Source organism: Arachis duranensis, chromosome 1 (genome assembly GCF_000817695.3).
Source record: "Arachis duranensis cultivar V14167 chromosome 1, aradu.V14167.gnm2.J7QH, whole genome shotgun sequence".
Taxonomy (NCBI): Eukaryota; Viridiplantae; Streptophyta; class Magnoliopsida; order Fabales; family Fabaceae; genus Arachis; species Arachis duranensis.
Genome location: NC_029772.3, coordinates 94,391,944 through 94,412,018, shown reverse-complemented (window position 1 = coordinate 94,412,018; position 20,075 = coordinate 94,391,944). Strand labels below are relative to the sequence as shown.

Here is a 20,075-nt window from a genome sequence, read left to right as displayed (position 1 = left end):
TAGCCATTGAAACCATCAGACAAGTTTAACAAAATTTTGCACCAAAGATGTTGTTTCAGCCTTAGACTTCATCAAATTTATCCAAGTAAATTTGGACTTGTCGTCCACTGTAATGAGAAAATATCTATAGCCATTAATAGACGAAATAGCAAGTTGTCCCCAAATATCAATGTGAAGCAAATCAAGATTATTATCAGAAATAGTATCACTTTGAGAAAAAGGCAATCTTCTTTGTTTTTCTAATTGACAAGAGTCACAAGGATTTTCGTTTATTGTACAATCAATGAAATTGAAAGTTTGCTTCATAATAACTAGTCTATTATTAGGAACATGACCTAATCTATCATGCCATAAATGCTGCATGTGTGCTCTTTGTATGGGTGTTGTGATATGGTGTGCAGTATGGTGTTCGCCAAGAGGGGCAATGTTGTGCTTATTTAGTATGTATAAACGATCAACAGAGTTAACAATACCAATCATCGTCTCTGTGTGTTTGTCCTGTACCTCACAATTTATATCAGAAAAAGTCATTTTACAATGCAATGATGCAGTTAGCTTCGATACTGATATGAGTTTAAAATTAAAGAAAGGAATGTACAATGTATTGGTAAGATAAAGATTTTCTGAAAACTTAATGGTTCCCACGATGCAGCTCACAGTGGAAGTACCATTAGGGAGTTTGACAATGATCGGATCAATTTCAAATGTTTCAGAAAAATCTCTGAGGCAATATGACACATGGTCAGTGGCACCAATGTCTATTACCCAAGGTTTATATTTTTGTATACAAACATTAAGAGCCTTTATGTGAGATTTAAAATGCAGAATATGTGTCACTTTACCATGAGGAGGTGGCGGAAGTTGAGTTAAGATGTGGTTCACGCTATGAATATGTTGCACTTCTTGCTTGTTGAGTAAGGTCAGCAAAGCTTCCTTTTGTTATGGAGTGAAATCGCTCCCTATAGTCTTCTTCTCCTCCAACTGGGGGTGATTGAAACCGAGATCATCATTGATCTTCTCGGTTTCTTCACCTGTGTTGAAGCAATTCATCATTGCTGGGACAGAGTTAGTGCTTCTTTGCGTTAGGTGAGGAGGAAGTCCGTGTTTCTTGTAACACGTATCTACTGTGTGTCCAATTTTGTCACAAAACGAACATTGCATCCTTGTTCTGCCTCCTCTGCCCCTCCCCCCCAGCTTGAAACCTGCCTCCCCTACCTCTTCCTCTCTCTCTACCTTGAGAAGGCATAGCAGTGTTCAAGAAATTGGTAGGTGCCGCCAAAATTTGAATGCCTGAGGTAGTTTCAAGGCTGAGGAACTATCTCTCTTGTTAAGTAAGCTTGGAGAGCACCACATTCAGACTCGGCTACTTGTCCAAGAGCATGATCTGAGACCAAACATTAGAATATTGCTTATTCAATCCTCTCAAAACTTCACAATTCTGTCTTCCTCCCTTTGGCTTCTAATTACTCCTAGATCACATTGACACGTGATGCCACATTCACATGATGATATTTGCCGAAAATTGTCAATTTCTTTCCAAATTGTTTTGAGTTTCGTGTAGTAGGATGTCACATATTCGCCTTGTCTTAATGTGTATAGTTCTTCATATAATTCACCAACACGGTACCTATCCCCTTGATAATAGCGTTGCTTCAGATCAAGCCACAAATCACTAGTAAGATTGTTCTATGTTACACTTTGACGAATATCTGGATTAAGTGAAAGATTTATCCAGCCAATTACATAAGTGTTACACCTTTCCCATATTTCAAACAATGGATCTGTGCTCTCTGATTTTGTGATGCTTCCATCAACGAATTTTGTTTTGTTCTTAGGAATTTTGTGATGCTTATGAAGAAACCAGTGGGGAATGTGTTTGTTGACCCAAGAGATTTCTAGGTATAAAAATTTCGCTGCCACTTGCAAACTTGGTTGATTTTAAATAGGTTCTAGCACATTATTTTTTTCCCCTTTTTCGTTTGTAAGTATAAAAATAACAATGTTGTTATGTATATATAGTATGCAAATAATCTACAATAAAGATTGTGCTTTCTAGCAGTATGTCTCTTTTGTAACTACACTGGTTTAAAAATTCGTAACCATTATCTAACGTCTCATAACAATTGCATTTACTATTATAAAATATAACATATAAATTAAAAAAAAAAGGTGCAGGATCACATGTTTAATCTTGACTCTATTATTGTATCATTTTCAAGCTGATTTGCAAGTTGCAAGTGTTATAAATTGAGAGTCCTTGTAAAATGATAACTAGAATTCCTGAGTTTAATTGTATTACATGAATTGAATATAGAAGAGAGCAGTTGAGTTAGCATAGTTATACTTTCGTATCATTTTTATATCACATTATATTCACCTTCTCATTCTCTCTAGTCTCTACTCTGTTTCGTTCCAAATGTGATTATTTTATTTTATGTAGACGCAGAAGCCAGAACACTGAAACACATTAAAATATGTATGTCTTGAAGATAAATGCAGTGCTATGAATCATGAGTATAATTTTTTTCTCCGTTTCTTTTTTGTTTTCTTCAAAAGTATTCTTGTAATATATGCATTCAACATATGACAGGACGTATCTCCTGCTGTGCCATACTATATTCAAAGCAAATTTTTTGAAGACACCAATTTGTATAGGACACAAGGCCAAATCCTAAACTACATGAGCCCTATGCTGTGCACTTACACTTTGACAATTCTATTGTTTGATCTCCACATCCTCCTTGGAGATTTACTTGTCTTCACAGTTGATGGTTCTAACTGAACTTCCAGCTTGGATGTATCTAAGGACAACCTTTCCATAATGAAAGCATCCAAATCAAAACCACTTTCAGCTTCTTCACCATCATCGACATTAGAACTTGTGCCGGCTAAATCAACCTTGTTTTTATTTATTCCGGCGATACTTTTGAAAGAATCCGGCATCATGTTGGAAGAATTCGGGTCCAGCTTAAGGAGTCTCTTCAGACGGTCAACGGCTGGGTCTATAATATCTAAGAATCCCATAACCCATGAAGCATCATCTACAACTTCCGTGCGCTGTTGGATGCAACAAATTGAATTTTGTTATATATGCAGGAGCTATCAAAATAGTACTTCCATCGAAATTCAACTTTTCCCTTATCTTTCAGATCCAAAGATTGGTTAAGTTATTCAAAGTGGTGGTGATTAATTCATTAGGCAAACTTTGGATTATAAGTTACTTGAAGCACTAGGAAATTTAGACTATTTTCTCAAACAGTTACCTGCTGGAAATACAGGTTACGAATCTCTTCAGCACGAACAGAATTTCCTTGATCTTCCTCCAGTGATGCCCAAGTCATCCATGTCACATAACTCTGAGAGTTTATGTTCAATGATGATCTAAATAATCTTCGGGCAGCTGAAAGATTACCAGCCCTCTGTTCTAGAACACCCCACGCCTGCATTCGGGAGTAGTAGTTACAAGAGGTGAATACCAAGCTCTTTTTAGGATCAATATGTCCCTACATTTTATGCATTCATATAAATTTATCACCTGAAGACACCTAGCAGCACTCTCACTGTTTGAATCAATTGATAAGGACTTTTGATATAACTCTCTAGCTTTATTCAAGTTTCCTTCCTTCCACTCCATCCAACCCCAGGCCTGCATATTCCCAAATATCTGATTACTCGTTCTCTTTTTCACAGAATTACAAACCAAAGAAGAAACTCCAAAAGCCACCAGCAAATCAAAATTGTAGCTAGGAACTTCTAAAATATATTATAGTAACTTCTGAAATTGGCACAAACCAACAATGCATATTTGATCCAAGTGAAGAAATTCTTACAAACCAAACAGGTTGATGCCTTGGATCCAATTCAGATGCTCTCCTGAACAAGACCCGAGCAAGGTTTGCCGTTGAGTGCTTGTATTCTAACAATGCAAGAGACTGAAGGAGAACAGGATCCCTCGGATTTAGAGCATGGCCTATCTTTAGAAGTTTTCTTCCCTTGTCAATGTTGCCCATTTTAGATTCAAAGATGCCCCATACATGCCAAGCAAACCTATTTTTAGGACTTGCCTGTACTGCTTTCTATTAAATTACAAAGGAACAAAAGAAGCACAAGTCATTCATAATTTATTAATCATAATTAGTAGAAGTAAATGTCAAAGAAATGTTGATTGATTGTCAAATTCATACCTCAAACAATTTCCTAGCAGCACGGTAGTTTTCCTGTTCCACCTCCATTTGTGCCCAAGCCTGTTTCCAAGAACAAAATCAATTCATATTTTCCTTAAGATACCATGCACAAAAATAGAAATTTGTTACAGAAACATTATCCCTCGGACGATTAACTTACAAGCCAACTAGCGCAGCTGTTAGGATTAGATTTCGTGGCCTGACTGAATAAATATCGAGCTTGCTGATACCGATTTGCTCTAACTTCAAGCAATGCCAGTGTTTGGTAAATATATTCATTCTGTCCACAATACTTAAGACCTTTCACTAACAAACTCCTTGCCTTCTTTATATTTCCCTGCTTTAACTCTAGAACTGCCCATCCGTGCCAAGCAGCAACATGCTTCTTATCAGCAACCGTGGCAGCGTCGAATAACTCTCTTGCCCTCCTCATATTTCCCATTTTATTTTCTAGAACAGCCCAACACTAATAAAAAAGAAGTTAAACCCAAATTCAACATACAAGAGAGGAATCAGCGATCACACATTAAAGAAGAAAGAAAGAAAAAAGATTAACCTGCCAAATGTAAGCATTTTCACCCTGAGTAGCCTGGCAACCCTTCTCGTACACCTCTCTCGCTTTACTTGTCTTTGATTGCTTGCTCAAAATTTTCCCAAGTGCCACATAAGCTCGACCATCTTCCGGCCAACAGTATATACACTTCATTCCCATTCGAAAATAATAACAATAATAAAAAAATAAAGAATTAGAAACACACACAATTTTGGCAATTTCTAACGGTAGCTACTCTCACGAAGATGGTTGACATAACACGAGTCACAGCTATTATCCTCACAATTATTCTAAACAATTCCATGTGATTAGTCGCCATTTCCAACGCTAAACTTTATAATATTGATAGTTAAACAGAGAAGGTTATGGAATGATAATGAAACACACCTTCTGAAGTATAGCTTCTGCTTCTTCATAGAGAAATTTTCTAGCCAAGACCTTGGCCCTGTACAGTGCCAAGTCCAAGTTCACAGTTAGCGGCTTCTCTTTGGGATTCGATTCCACCCTTTCGGGCTCAAACATGGGCATCTTCTTCGCGAACTTCGTGAGTCCGGCATCGATCGCAGAAGCAGAACCATTCGCTTCATCGTCATCGGTCGCGTCCTTCCCTCCGTCCTCCTCCTCATCGCCGGGAACCTCCATCACCGGCCGGCGAACGACGAGCCCTCCCTCATAGTTGGCGTCTTTCGGCAAAACTACATTGGAACTGGGACTCTGTTGGGAGGAAATGGCATTTTTGTCCAGGACAGTAGTGGCGGATGAGGAAGAGTCTCTGAAAGAGCAATATGGCGGAGAGGGCAAAACTGGAATTTTGAGGCTGAACTTGAAGTGGTAGTAGTTGTTGTGCTTGGGCTGAGTAAAGAGATTGAAGTTAGAAGAAGATGAAGATGATGGGGAAGGAAAAGCGTTCATTTCTGGTTAACGGATTAAACTGTTTTTGTGTTTTACTATACGAAGGAAATGTGAGGTCGAAGGGGGAGGATGAAGGGAGCATGTGTAAGTTTACTATTTTAGACATGGTCATGATGCGTGCTTGATGTTTTAATATCATTTTATAGTTGAAAAAAGGGGGCATTTTCGTAGTTTCGTACTGTGTTTATAAACTGGAATGACATTTATCCACGTTGCTGGAGGACTTTTGTGGCCGAGACTTCATCCGAAGTGCAGATTTTAGTGACACGTGTGGGATCATCATTGGCATGTGTGTTTATGTTTGTGATTTCTCAGACACACAGATATGCAAGAGGATGAACACATTTTTACCTCTCTTGTTTTATTTTAAATATATTTAATATATTAAAATGTAATTTTTTTTTCAAAAATTGTGTAGACATTTTTATTACTTTTTTTATCATTGCTGAGAATTTTTTTAAATTAATTATTTTCTTTAAGTTATAATTTAACTCTTTATACATTTAACTAAAAATATACATATATATAACATAATCAATTTAGTATAAGTGATCGATCTTTATGGTATACAGAGTATTTTTTTAGCTTATATTCTTGTACAATAATTTGAGTCGAGATATAACTCCTTCTAATACTAAAGAATAATTTATATAGAGTTTTATGTTCTAAGAGCACAAACATTGAGCTATACTTCAGTCGTCGAGAAACATCAGAGGAGGTTGAAACTTGCAAAAAGACTCCAATATGGTCAAATAAGAAAAAGTATAAGATGAGGTATAAGTTATTTAGAGATGTTGTGTTGTAAGTAGTTACTCAGCAAGCCTAGTATTGTAGAGCTGTTAAGGATATTAGCCTGATTTTATGGTAATTGCTCCTAAACATATTCAGATGATTCTATTATAGCCGAAATTTTCTGTAACTATAGATAAGTTACCTTTATTATTTTACTTGAATTTTGATTTATAGGTATAATTAGGTCGAGTTATAGCTAACGGATCAAGAGGTAAATTTGGGCCAAGTATAGCTAATAGATCAATGGCTGAATTTGGATCGAGATATAGGTTTCATTGGCCGAGTTATAGGTAATGGATCAAAACTTGTTCTCTGAGTAATTGGTGGCAGTTACCGAGTAATATGGAATTGACCAAATTCTAGACCAAGTTTGAGGTATAACGATCGAGTTATATGTTGGTAATTTGTGAGTCATGAAAATCCTAATGTTTTGACCTAATATCCGAATTATAACTTGTAGCCGTCGAGTTATAATGACCAGATCACAGCCCCAAGTTTGACCTGTTTATTTTTAAGAGAAGCAGGTTGAGCTTTTATGAAAATTGATTTATAACTCGGCAACATATAGAAGAGATGCGGTTGTGTTATAATTCGGAGATATGAGGATTAGCCCCCAAGACAACTTGATAATCTTGAAAATAAAATTGGACAAACTTGTCATTGGAAAATATGTTGCTTATTTCAATATATTTTTGAACGAGTTTATAGGTAATTGTTTGTTGGACTAACACCGACTTAAAGGTGTCGATTTGCTTTAGCTGATTCAAACTTATAATTATCAATGTTTGAGGTGATTCCGACTTATAGGTATCAAATTTTTTGGATTGATTTTGACTTATAGTTGCTGGTTTGTTACATTGATTCTGACTTATGGTTGCTGGTTTGTTAGATTGGTTCTGACTTATAACTGTCGATTTGTTTTTGTATGCCTACTTTAATATTGATTTGCTATAATATGTGTAGAGCATAGGAAAAACAGTAGCCAAACTAAAGACATGAATAAAAATAAAGAATGATGAAGTTAAAAATAATGTACTATTTATTGAGAATTACACTTTTAACATAAAAGGTATAGGATGAAGTGCCACATTAAAATCCCTCCAAACAAAACCTGGTGTAGGAAAAGTCTTGTGAGTAGGAAAAATATAGTACATCTTCGAGTCATAGTTTTTTGCCTAGTAGTGCTTGAAGGGTGCAAGTTCCTTGCCGATCGATTGTTGATTCAAAAAGGTTCTTCTGGTCGTCTTCTTTTGATTGAGTTGGTTTATTGATCCGCTAAACTTGTCTAAGTTCTTCTATTTTCATCTGTCTACCTGCTTTTTCTCGAAATTCTGCCAAAGTCTTTGGCTTGGTGACAATAATAGTCTCGTGAAATTTGCTAAGGCGAAAACCACTCTTAAGAATATGGATGTGGAAGTCAGGGTTGCGGTTGGAGATCTCCATTGCTATCTTATTGAACCTCGTCATGTAGTCACGATGACTTTCGTGTTGACCTTGTTTGATTGTGCTAAGGCAGTCAGAATTATGAACATAGATCTTGGATGCTGCAAAATTATTGGTGAATAGGTCAGCCAATTCCTGAAAAGTAGAGATAGAACTTGTAGGTAAAGATGAAAATCAGGGTAAAGTAGTACCATCTAAAAATGTGGAGAAAGAACGACATAATATTGGGTCAGAAGCACCGTTAAGAAACATCATTAAGTGGAACTTAGTGACATGTATGCTCGATTCCCCAATCCCCTCATATGGCTTCAAAGTAGTTAAAGTAGTTGGTAGGGTGAAGTTCTTCGACATCTAAAACTTCATGATTTCCGTGGAAAAAGGGGTTTATACGTCTTTTCAACGCCTTTGAATGTGTGACTTCTACCAGAGTATGAGTTCCTGACACATGCTCATCATCATTATGAGCATCCTTGCGATATTTCTTGTTATTGAGGTTCTTTTGCTGTTGTGTTAATAACTCAATTAACCTCTAGACCTCGGTCTCAAGTGCAACGTTATTAGCTAATAACTCGACCTGAGTTGGTAGAGGAGGTGGTGGAGTTTGCTCATCAGCCATTGATTATAAACGGCAAAATAGGGTAAATAATCGGGTAGAAAGATGGTAGTGGAGTTAAGTAAACTCGGCTCCATGGTGGGCACTAAATGTTCCTGCACAATAATTTCAGCCAAGGTATAACTCCTTCTTCCATTTATATGGAGTTTTCTGTCCTAAGAGCATAGACGTCGAGGAACACAGGAGGGTTGGGACCTGCAAAGAGACTCCAACGTTCAAGTAAGAAAAAGTATAAGATGAGGTATAAGTTATTCATAGTGAATAACGTACCTTTCACGTAGTTAAAGTTTTGTACTTTATAAAGATATTGTGTTGTAGGACTCAACAGACCTAATATTGAAGAACTGTTAAGGATGTTAGCCTGATTTTGTGGTAATTGCTCTTGAATATATTCAAATGATTCTATTATAGGCGAGATTTTCTCTAACTGAAGATAAGTTACCTTTATTAGTTTACTTGAATTTTGATTTATGGGTATAATTAGTCGAGCTGTAGCTAACGGATCAAGAGGTAAATTTGGGTCGAGATATAGCTAATAGATCAATGGATAAATTTGGGCTAAGATATAGGTTTCATTGGCTAAGTTATAAGTAATGGATCAAGGCTTGTTCTCTGAGTAATAGATGGCAGTTACCAAATAATACGGAATAGACCAGACTGTAGGCCGAGTTTGAGATATAACGACCGAATTATGTGTTAGTAACTAGTGTATGTTCCCGTACCCTGTACGAGATAATATATGAAATTATATAAATATTTTTATTAAAGAAAATTAAATAAAAATATATATAAAGTATTAGGAAGAAAAAAAGGAGTATCAATACGTGGTTAGACTTTGCAAGAGTATTGAAACCTGTGAGTACCCGACCCATCCCTACCCGGTCAAGACAAATAATAACTCGACCCGAGGCGAGGCAGGTTTGGTTCAGGGCGAGTGTTCGAGCGGGGCAGAACATGGTCGAGTTTAAGGCGTACCCACCCTAGGGTATATACATATAAACACCTTTTATGGATTAGAATTTGCCTCCCATCACAGATTCATGATTATTCTGAGTCCATACTCCATAGCCATGTTAGAGAGACTCAGTCATCCTCACCGGGAGTCTTCTTCTTCTCTACAGTAAACCTCACAGCTCTAATTATCGTCACAACTTCCGTCGTCTTGCTACTGAGCCATCACTGCCTACCTTCACAGCTCTCGTCGTCGCCGCTGCTGAGCCCATCACCATCGTTGTTGAGTCTGTCGCTACCTTCCTGTTGAGCCCCTTTTTCTCTAGGTAAATTTCTTAAGCCCGTCGCCGCCTTCCTCCTGTTGAGCCCCTTTTCTCTAAATAAATTCCTCTCCCTCTCCCCCTTTCTCTCTCTCCCATCACATTGTGAGTCTGGTAAGTACTTTTTCTTCTTCCACAGACTCATCACTTGTTCGTCGCTGCAGCTTTGTGTGAGTCTGTTACCGGAGCCCCTTTCTCCTGAGCGTATCGCTGTCTTCCTCCTCTATTTATCTGTCCGCAGATAAGTCCCCCTGCCTTTCTCTCACATTATAAATGACTGAATCTATCTTTTATTGAATCTCTACTTGGTGAAGTTGTGAGTTTGTGTTGTAATTTTATTGGTGAAGTTATAAATTTGTGTTGCAATTTTGTTTATATATATGCAGTGGGTCTAATCTACATTTCAATGATTTCTATCCATATTATGTACTAATATTTTTCATGATTTATTCTAAGATTATTTTATATAAAAATAAATATGTTTTATGATTGATTCTTCATTGAAGTGTGAATATTCTCATTACATAAAGTTTATTTTGTATTTTTCATTTTAAATCGTTATTGACTTTGGGTTCTAATTACTGATGTTGGCATCTTGCAATATTTTATATATGTTGATTGAGAATTAGAACTTTTGTGATTTTGGTTGATTTATATACGTGCAATAGATCTAGTTACTTATGTTATAATGGTTTGCTCAGTTTTTTCGATAAGTACTTTATGTATGGTTTGTTTAGATTTTTCAATTTTTTCAATATAGTTGCTTTAAGATTATTTCATGGCTAGTAATGTTAGAGAGAACGCACAAAACAACAGTGTTACTCCTAATGATATTGAGATTGACATTTAGAGTAATGTTAATACACTTTATGTTAAATTTGTAGTAATCAGACATTAGTTTTTTTTATTTCATGTTATTTGACTTTATATGAATTTTATGTTTGTAGTTTAATTTATGTATAAATTTTAATTTTTTATCTTAATTTATGTATGAATATGTAAATCTTAAAGTATTATTTAATTATTATAGGATGGATAAGAGTGGGGAGGATATTCGCAGGAAAGGGTTAATGTACAATATTTTACTACCGACAGATATAGGTGGAGCGAGTAGTTGAGAAGTTTAAGGACGGGGGGCAGGACCGGGTAAGGCAAAAACCCGTCTCACTGCTAACTCTATACGTAGTGGATTAGTTCTCGATCTGTCCAGTTAAAAAAACACCATAGAAAAAAATAGATTTTTTCTAAGTAGAATAATTTCTCATTGATAACAATATTTATGGAGATTTGTTTTTGTTGGAATTTACCTGCGACAATTTTATTTGTTAGCATCATATTCATTCTTGAAGTCAAAATAATATCATCAATATTGTTACCTATTAAAATTTCACATTTTATGACATGATTTTCAAGTTTTCAAGCTCAGACTTATGCCATTACAAAAGTAATTAAGTTAGTTAATATTCCTTAATAATATTCGATATATAATTTATTCTATTTTAAAATGAATTATTATTTTACTGAATTGTTAAATACATTTTTTTAATTTCTTACACCGATTTATTTGGCAATGTTTTCATACAGTGTACGGAATAATTAATAAAAATATATGAAGTTTTTATTAAAAAATTAAACAAAAAATATATATAACAATTATTATTATTATAAATATTTTATAAAGTTATAATTAAAATCAAAGGTTAACAATTTTTAATGTTAAAAATATTAAAAATAATTAGTATTTATTTTAATTAATTTGAGTTGGTTGAGTAGTTATCTCACTCGTATATTTATAGAAGTATTTTTGAATCTCGCTTATGTATATAACAACTCATTGGCTAGCGAGAGACCCTTGATAAATGGAGCTTCAATCCGTGGTGGATTAGTTCTCGACTTGTCGAGTTAGAAAATACGGGGAAAAAAAATAGTATTTGTCTTGAAAGTAGAGCAATTATCACATTGATAGCAATACTTCTGGAGTTTTGTCTTTGTTGAAATTTAAATGTGACAACTTTATTTATTGATATCATATTCATTCATGAAGTCAAAACAATATGATCAATGTTATTACCGGTTAATATTTCACATTTTATGACATGATTTTCAACTTTTAAAACTTTTATATAGACTTATTTCTTCAACCAAATTATTAGATTGATTAATATTCCTTAGTAATATTACTAAAACATTATCGTTGAGTATTCATTTGTGTGGAAAAAAATCATAATAACTTTGGTATTCAATATATATATATATAATTTATTCTATTAAAAAAATTTATTATTCCTAGATTGGTAAATGTATTTTTCTCTCATTTTATACCAATTTATTTGGCAATAATTACCATTAAAAAAAATAAATGACTACACTATCTTATAATATGATGTATAAAATAAAATTAAAAATAAATTTTTATACAAATTTAAATTTGACTTTAAAATTGATTAACAACTCACCTATTTCAAATTTTAATAACAAAAACAAAATTAATTAAGTGCAAAATATTCGAAATTTAATAATTTCAGTCATTTAAATTTTAATTAACGAAAATTGGGTTAGAAATTAATTATAACTTAATAATCGATAATATATATATATATACAAATATTTATTTATTTATTTATCAATGAGTTATAGCTCAAATGGCATAGTCTCTCCATACTCAATTAAGAGGTTGCAGGTTCGAGTCTCCTATCTTTGGTAAAAAAAAATTGTTTATTTTTTTTGACATAATTAATATATAATTTATTTATTTTTTTGATAGGATTAATGTATAATTTATTGAAAATTGATTTATTATCTAAATTTTTTTATAAAAATTGTAGTAGGTGAAAATAGTGGTCTTCTATTATTATTTAAAAAATTATTCATAATTTTTTATTACATAATTAACTTAATTAATAATTTTTATTATTATTTTTCTACTTAAAAAAATAATATTTTTACTATTTATATATTTTTTTAATACTAATAAATAAGTGAATATTTATATTATATTTATTGTCCTAATTTGAGTTGCTTATTTCGTATATGAATAATATAAATAGAGAAAAAATTATGTAATAAATCATATGTTATAAAAATTAGTTAATTTACACATAAATTAATCTTATTAAAAATAATTTTTTTTATATATAATCATGTTTAATATATATAATATGTTTAATTATTCTGTTGGTTCTTATAGTTTCATGAAATTTTCAGTTAGGTCCATATCTTTTTTTCTTTTTAATTGGGTCCCTACATTAAATTTTTTTTTTCAATTAAATCCCTCTTAGTAGTAATTGGCTTAATTTTATTGGGACCCAACTAAAAAAAAATTAGTATAGGGACCTAAATAAAAAGAAAAAAAGTGTAGGGATTCAATTAAAAAAATTTTTGGTATAAGGACTCAATTAAAAGAAAAAAAAGTATAGAGACCTAATTAAAAATTTCACGAAACTATAGGGACCAACAGAGTAATTAAACCTATATAATATCATCATGTATATATTACGATGACATTTTAATTATTATGTGAGTGATTATTATTATTATTATTATTATTATTATTATTATTATTATTATTATTATTATTTGTTTGTTTGTTTTATTACGTTAATAAATAATATTTAAATTAAAAGAGAAAAAATATAATTAAAATTTTTTAGTTTGATTAAAAAATTTCTTGTAAGTATATCTAACTTTTATATATATTAAATATAATAATATTTAATAGTATAATATGTTTTGCATTTATGACTCAAAATATTAACTTAAGTGAGCAAGATCAATCTAGGTCCATTGTTCAGATTCTAAATTCGAATTAGGTTCATTATATTGGGACTCAATGTAGATAAAGTCCACGTGTCCCATCTCAAATCGGCTCAAATTGAATTTTCGTTGTTAGTTAGAGATGATAATGGATGCTTGTGTGGACGCAGTAGACTTTCATTCCCGTTCTTTGTTCCAATTTTTTTAAAAAGTACCCTCCATCCCCTCTCTATTTTTGTGGCAAGTCCCTCTTTAATGACCCCCTTAAGAAATGTAAATATCTACAGTTATCTATAGATATTTTTTAATTTTTTTTAAATTAAAAAAATTATAATATAATAATCATAAAATAATTAATTCAATATAATTCAACATAATTCATAATATATTCATTATAATAAATAATATTTCAAAAAAAATATAAAAACATCTTCCAACAAATAACATAACATACTTTTTTAGAACGAAACTGAACGATGTAAAAACAAATTTAAGAGGCAGAGAAAATGAGTTAGAGAGAGATGAAAAATCAAGACTAAGGATGTGTCTAAAAAAAGTGTTTGAATTGGAGGCAAGAATTAAAGTTACTAAATTAAAATATATATATATATATTAAAAAAACGATAATTTTATATTCACGTTGTTTTAATAGGTCTTATGGAGAGGGTAACTATGTCCCCTTTTCCATCCATTTCATGTGGATAGGTTCCCACAATCCCACCAATAAAAATTTGACATATTTTTATTAAGTCACAAATTACGATTAATCTCTACGAATATTTATTTGACTTTTTTTTTATCATTCCAATTGCTAGCATTCGTCGGTTCGTAACGTGGAATTACACCAACCACTTAGTCAATTCTTAGATAACCAAAGTCTAGGTAATATCATTATCATAAAATTACATATATCTTATTAAATAATATTAATAAAAAATAAAATGTTTAAATACTAAATGAGTCATGACTAATATCACATTTTATAACTTGTGAAATCATATTATAAACTATTGATAAGTTTGAAATTGAAAAAAGTTAACTGGCCTTATTTTTAAACTGTATAATTTAATAATTTTTTTCAATTTTTATACTAATAATATTAATTTTTCTAATTTTTTTAGTTTATGTTCTCAATATATTATTCCTTTAGAAATATTCAATTACATAAATACTATCTACTTCGTTGTACAATAATCCAAAATTTTAATTATTTGGCTTCTAAGGCGAGGACCTCTACATTTTCAAGAATGTGATGCAATTTATTTATCTATATCACCATCTTATAGCAAAATACACCAATCTCTAAATGGAGGTCAAAATCAATAACCAAATAGAAAAATAAAGAAAAAGTCAAATACATGAATGTCTAACTACTATGATACATAGATATATATGAAATTACAATTACACAATAATTTTTCTAAGTTATAATTCAAAATTCACCTATCCATTCTATCAATTAAATAACATATTCGAGTGGCACAATTTCTGTAGGCCGCCACGTTGACTTTCAAATACCTAAAAAGCTCTTATTTTCTTTAGTGTAAGTCATGCAAACCTTCCGGTTCATAAACTTCACTATGCTCTCAAGCTCGTTAATTACCTCAGCAGTGTCTCGAACAATAAGCATATTTTTGGGTCTCAGAATTTGATCAATCTCAGCCACAACAACTTGAAAATTGTACCTAAAAGACCAATAAATATATCAGCAAAATGACACAGATAATTATTGTCTGTTGATATGATCTGATAAACTATTGGTTTTAATGAATAAGAAATGAAATAATTATACACACATTTTCTTGAATCTTGAAAACAAATAATCTGCAAGGAGAAAATCGTAGGACCTAGGATAAGTGCTAAACGATTTACACCAATTGTGATACATGCCAAAAAGACCGTGTTCATATATAATAGGAAGTGTATTTGGAGTATCTACTGAAACTACATTCATGACTTAAATATTCAAATCCTTTATAGCTGCAGCAAATCTGGAGACCAAAAAATAATTATAAAACAAAGGTAGTGACAATGATAGATTTATATAATTCGGATGAACATTTTAAAAGTGATTTTTCTTACCCTATGTAGATTGATCTTATATCCATAATATTTTAAATATTTGACCATTGAATTTCTCCTAACACATTTTTAGTGTTCATAGTCCATGTTAAAATTGCCAGGGACAGACTTTTCATAAACTCCAACTTGAGAATTTGTCAACCATGGTCCATGAATACTTCATGGTTAACATATTATATATAGCTCCGAGTGTGAGTTGGAGGATCTGGTGGCTTGTATCCACGATAAGTCAATAGTTACCTTCTTGCCACGACGTCTCATAGTAAGAAAAAAAATTGTTGTAAAAACTACCAAATAAAAGAATAATTAATAAAAAAATGAGATCCTCTTTTAATATATATGACCTTTTATAATGATAAAATAAAAATAGAAGGAGTAAAATTTTGTATTTTTATATTAGAAATAGAATTTAATATATCCTAATTAAATTAAATAATGGATTAGTTATAATTAATATATTTAAATAAATAAAACAAATCAAATAAAAATATTTTTAAGAATTAATCAAATTAATTAGTTAATACAAATAATTAGTATAATTGATTTGATTTGATTTAATTTATTGAATTCAAAAAAATAAATCAAGAAATAGTTGATTAAATTTAATGAATTAAAAGACAAATAGGAAAACACTCTCTTAGGAGACAATGATTTTCTTAATTAAATTAATCTGTGTTTATTATATTCGATTAGAATAAATAACAAATTATTTATTTTAATATGCACCTTATAAATTAATAAATTAAAAAAATTGATATAATGAATTATAATTAATTAATTGATATAAATTATAATAAATGACGTGATATTTAAATATCTAATTAAATTAATTAGTTGATATAATTAATTTATTATAATGAATTGTATTTAATAAGTTGAAAGAAATAAATTGAAAAATACTTTTAATAATTAATTGTTTGATATAAATTATAATAAATTGTGTGATGTTTAAATATATAATCAAATCAATTAGTTGCTATAATTAATTCACTGTAGTAACTTGTATTTAACAAATTAAAAGAAATAAATTGAAAAATATTCTCTACGTCAGTTCCATCGTTAAGTGTAAAAACCCAATTTTTTATATAATATAATAGATATAATAAATTTGTGAGTTATAAAAATTTTAACGTCGTGACCTAATATCCGAATTATAACTTATAACCGTCGAGTTATAATGATCAGATCAACTTATATAGTATTTGGATGAAAAAATAGAGACAGGAAGTTAAGAAATATTTTAAAATTTGGCCACCAATTAAAATCAGAGCTAATAAATAGTAAACCTTTTGCCTATCATATTTAAATTTGATATTTTGTATTTCATTACTCTCATTATTCTCTTCTATCATAGGCTTTTAATTTTAGTCAATGCTCATATGCAGTTATTTTTATGTAGGATTGATAGTTGAGAACCGTTAAATTATTTGATAAATTTGATTAAATTATCATCTAACAATTCTTAACTATAATTAATTTCACGTGAGTTTTCAACTTTAATTTTACAATTTTCTATAGTAAGCAGACAACGTAACACATTTTTTTAATATTGGATTAATAATAGTGTTTTTCTAAATTGTGATCTACTGTGGTATTTTTCTAAAATATAGGATGATTTAACTTATGGAGTACAAATCGAACCGTTCGATTTCTGTACTCGGATCGTCCGATTGTGTTTAAAAAATTAAAAAAATTTGGAATTTTGTGTACTCCAAATTTTAAAAATTTTTTAAATACAAATTGGTGAGTCTAATTTGTGTACCCCAAATTTTTTAAATTTTTTAAACACAAATCGAAGTCTCTAATTTGTATACCTCCTATAGTTTTAAAAAACACAAAATTATTAGATTAAAGCATAATACTTATCCTACTTCCATATCCAAATTTTTTAACCACAAGTAACTTGGTGGAGCATGGATTCAAATTCTTTAGAACTAGTTAGTAATAATTACGTAGAAAGTGTGCACGTAGCATAAGCAATTCTGTACTTTGAAATTTCAATGCGTTTCATTGATGATTACATGTTAATTTACCACCTTTCTGACACTTTTTTACCTCTACACACGGCCAATTCCTCGATCGAATATCAAAATATGCCAATCATGACAAAACATGTACAACCGAAAGTTCAATGAGAGTCTTTCTTTCTTTTTTTCCCGCTGAGCAATTCGTCATTCGTTCATTCAACTTATTATTTTATATAAAACTGAACGTATCTATTAATATTTAATAATGTTTTTGAACATGTCAATTCATAATTATTATCTCGTGTATATTTTGATTAACTTCTTGTGACGACAGACATTTCTTACCGCATATTGCTGATGATTTATAAAAGTATGATGCATGCAATCGTGTCAGCAATAAGTACATGTATCTATGCGTATGCCATTCATGAATTGTTTACATGATGGAAATTTACCTCTTCTCAAAGTCAGAATAGATCTATAACATGTAGGGCGAAACAAATATGGAAATGCATCGAATCATAATTAGAGGCTATTCAATCGTACAAGTCCATGTAACTGTGCTCTCTTTTTCATGAATAAAGGCTGCCATTGCTCCCCTGTAACTTTCACCTTAGATTTCACAAGTCACGTACGTTGTTCTGTAGTATTATTTGTGGATACTAGTTCCATCGATCGGAATGTAAAGAAGACAGGGAGCCAAAAGATTATGCTTATCAGAGAAAGAAAAGGGTAAAACTGATGAATGATTCGCTTTCCGCCGGGAATGAACACGTTTGTTCTACCAATTTTTTTAATTCGTTGATCAGCACAAGGATTTTACTCCGTAGAAGATTGGAGTCAATCTTTGATCATGTTAATTTTCATCAATTCTTTCAATAACTCGTTAGATACGGTGATATTGTTGTACATGAAGTTCTGTAGAATCCTTCAATTATTTAGTTTCATTTATTTTCATTATTCTATTTTCAGGTAAAACTCTAGATTAGTAGTATATAATTTAGTACAAGGGTAAAATATTTTAACATAACTTCTAACCGAAAAAGCTTGTGCTTGTTTGTCCTTTGGAGTTTGGAATTTACAGTGGTAGGAGACAGTTTTGGCATTTTGCCATTGTGCATTCATTGGCTGTTGTCTTCCTTCCTAACTAAGCAACAATACGGTAAATTGAACATCTAAAATATGCATTCTTGTTTACATTTTATGTATTGAATTTTGAGTCTATAAACTTTTGTACACAAGTATGCATATAAAATCTAATTACCTTGCACATTTTGTTGTCTTTTTTGTAAAGAAAATAGTGAAATTTTATAAGACTGTTAGAATCAACTGATGACCTCACGCTTCTCTTAGGCACTTAAACTCCCTCCACTCCCCTTCAAGTGTCTTCATTTTTTTCACCTTCATAGCCTTTTTGTGTGATTACAAAGAAACATAACCATTATGAACCACTACTGCCTTATGTTCCTCCTTTGCTTCACATTGCCCTTTGTATTTTGTGATGTTGAAATGCATTCAGGTACACAAAGATAGATAAACCTTGTTAGTTTTCTTTATAATCCTTCCCTGGAGCTTATTTTTGTCATAATTTTAGCAGGTCGGTCAACCCAGATTCTGCACTCTTTCTATGAAGAAAGAAACTTGACAACGGTGATGGTGAAAGCAGAACAGACACTCTCTACATCAAGAAAATTTTTAATGCATGGTATTTTACACTTGCTTCTCTGTTTGTAAAATTTGAGTTTATTATTATAACTAATAAGGCTAACATAAAAATGTTCTCATCCAGGTTCATGCACAAACAAAGACATAAGCATCTCACAAAGTAGGGAATCTGCTTCTGGAATTCCAGAGTACATTGTGCAAATTGTGAATACATGTGTTTCTGAATGTGCTCCATATGATATTCACTTTCGCTGTGGCTGGTTTGCTTCTGCAAGAGTAATCAACCCAAGATTGTTCAAGAGGCTCTCTTACGATGATTGTTTAGTTAATGGAGGAAAGCCTTTAGCCTTTAGTCAGATCATTAGATTCACTTACTCCAACTCCTTCTTGTATCCTCTTGCTTTCAAGTCTGCTAAATTTTGCTCAACTCCCAAGTAAAAGACACCCAACAAAAAATTAAAATAAATGAAGTTTAGAAAAATGTTAGGTGTACTCGTTTTTGTATGGAACATTGTGCCGACTCATCTATGATTTATCATGACTTTATTACTTTAATAAGGTCCATATTCTCTTTAGTGGTAGATAATAGATGTATTGACACAGTATCACGTATAAAATGAATTCATCTAAAAATGTTTAATCCATGATATTTGTTTCAAACAAGTGAAAATATAGCATTTTGGTAGAGTAATCTTATAATTGTATCTCTCTCAATGGAACAATTAAGTTGTTATGATTATATTTATTAGACTTTCCAACATAAAATGCTTCTGTTGTGGGGTTGTGGTTGCATGTTGCATGGAGAGTTTAAAGATTTGCTCATGCTGAAGCATGTGCATT

General features: G+C 31.5%; 2 protein-coding genes across 2 annotated transcripts; one reads left to right on the top strand and one right to left on the bottom strand.

Moving 5' to 3' along the window:
• Nucleotides 1-2,511: 2,511 nt before the first annotated feature.
• LOC107462887 (protein high chlorophyll fluorescent 107) lies at nt 2,512-5,747 on the bottom strand. Its single transcript, XM_016081566.3, has 8 exons — nt 5,125-5,747; nt 4,741-4,884; nt 4,345-4,650; nt 4,185-4,244; nt 3,831-4,076; nt 3,536-3,646; nt 3,264-3,440; nt 2,512-3,057 (listed from the first exon to the last, which is right to left on the bottom strand). Exons 1-8 carry the CDS (start codon nt 5,647-5,649, stop codon nt 2,701-2,703), a joined length of 1,926 nt encoding a protein of 641 aa, XP_015937052.1. The 5' UTR covers nt 5,650-5,747; the 3' UTR covers nt 2,512-2,700.
• A 13,266-nt stretch (nt 5,748-19,013) lies between these two features.
• Nucleotides 19,014-19,673, top strand: LOC127740547 (TPD1 protein homolog 1-like). Its single transcript, XM_052251585.1, has 3 exons — nt 19,014-19,089; nt 19,168-19,275; nt 19,360-19,673. The coding sequence occupies exons 1-3, from the start codon at nt 19,014-19,016 to the stop codon at nt 19,671-19,673; spliced, it is 498 nt and encodes a 165-aa protein (XP_052107545.1).
• Nucleotides 19,674-20,075: the final 402 nt, after the last annotated feature.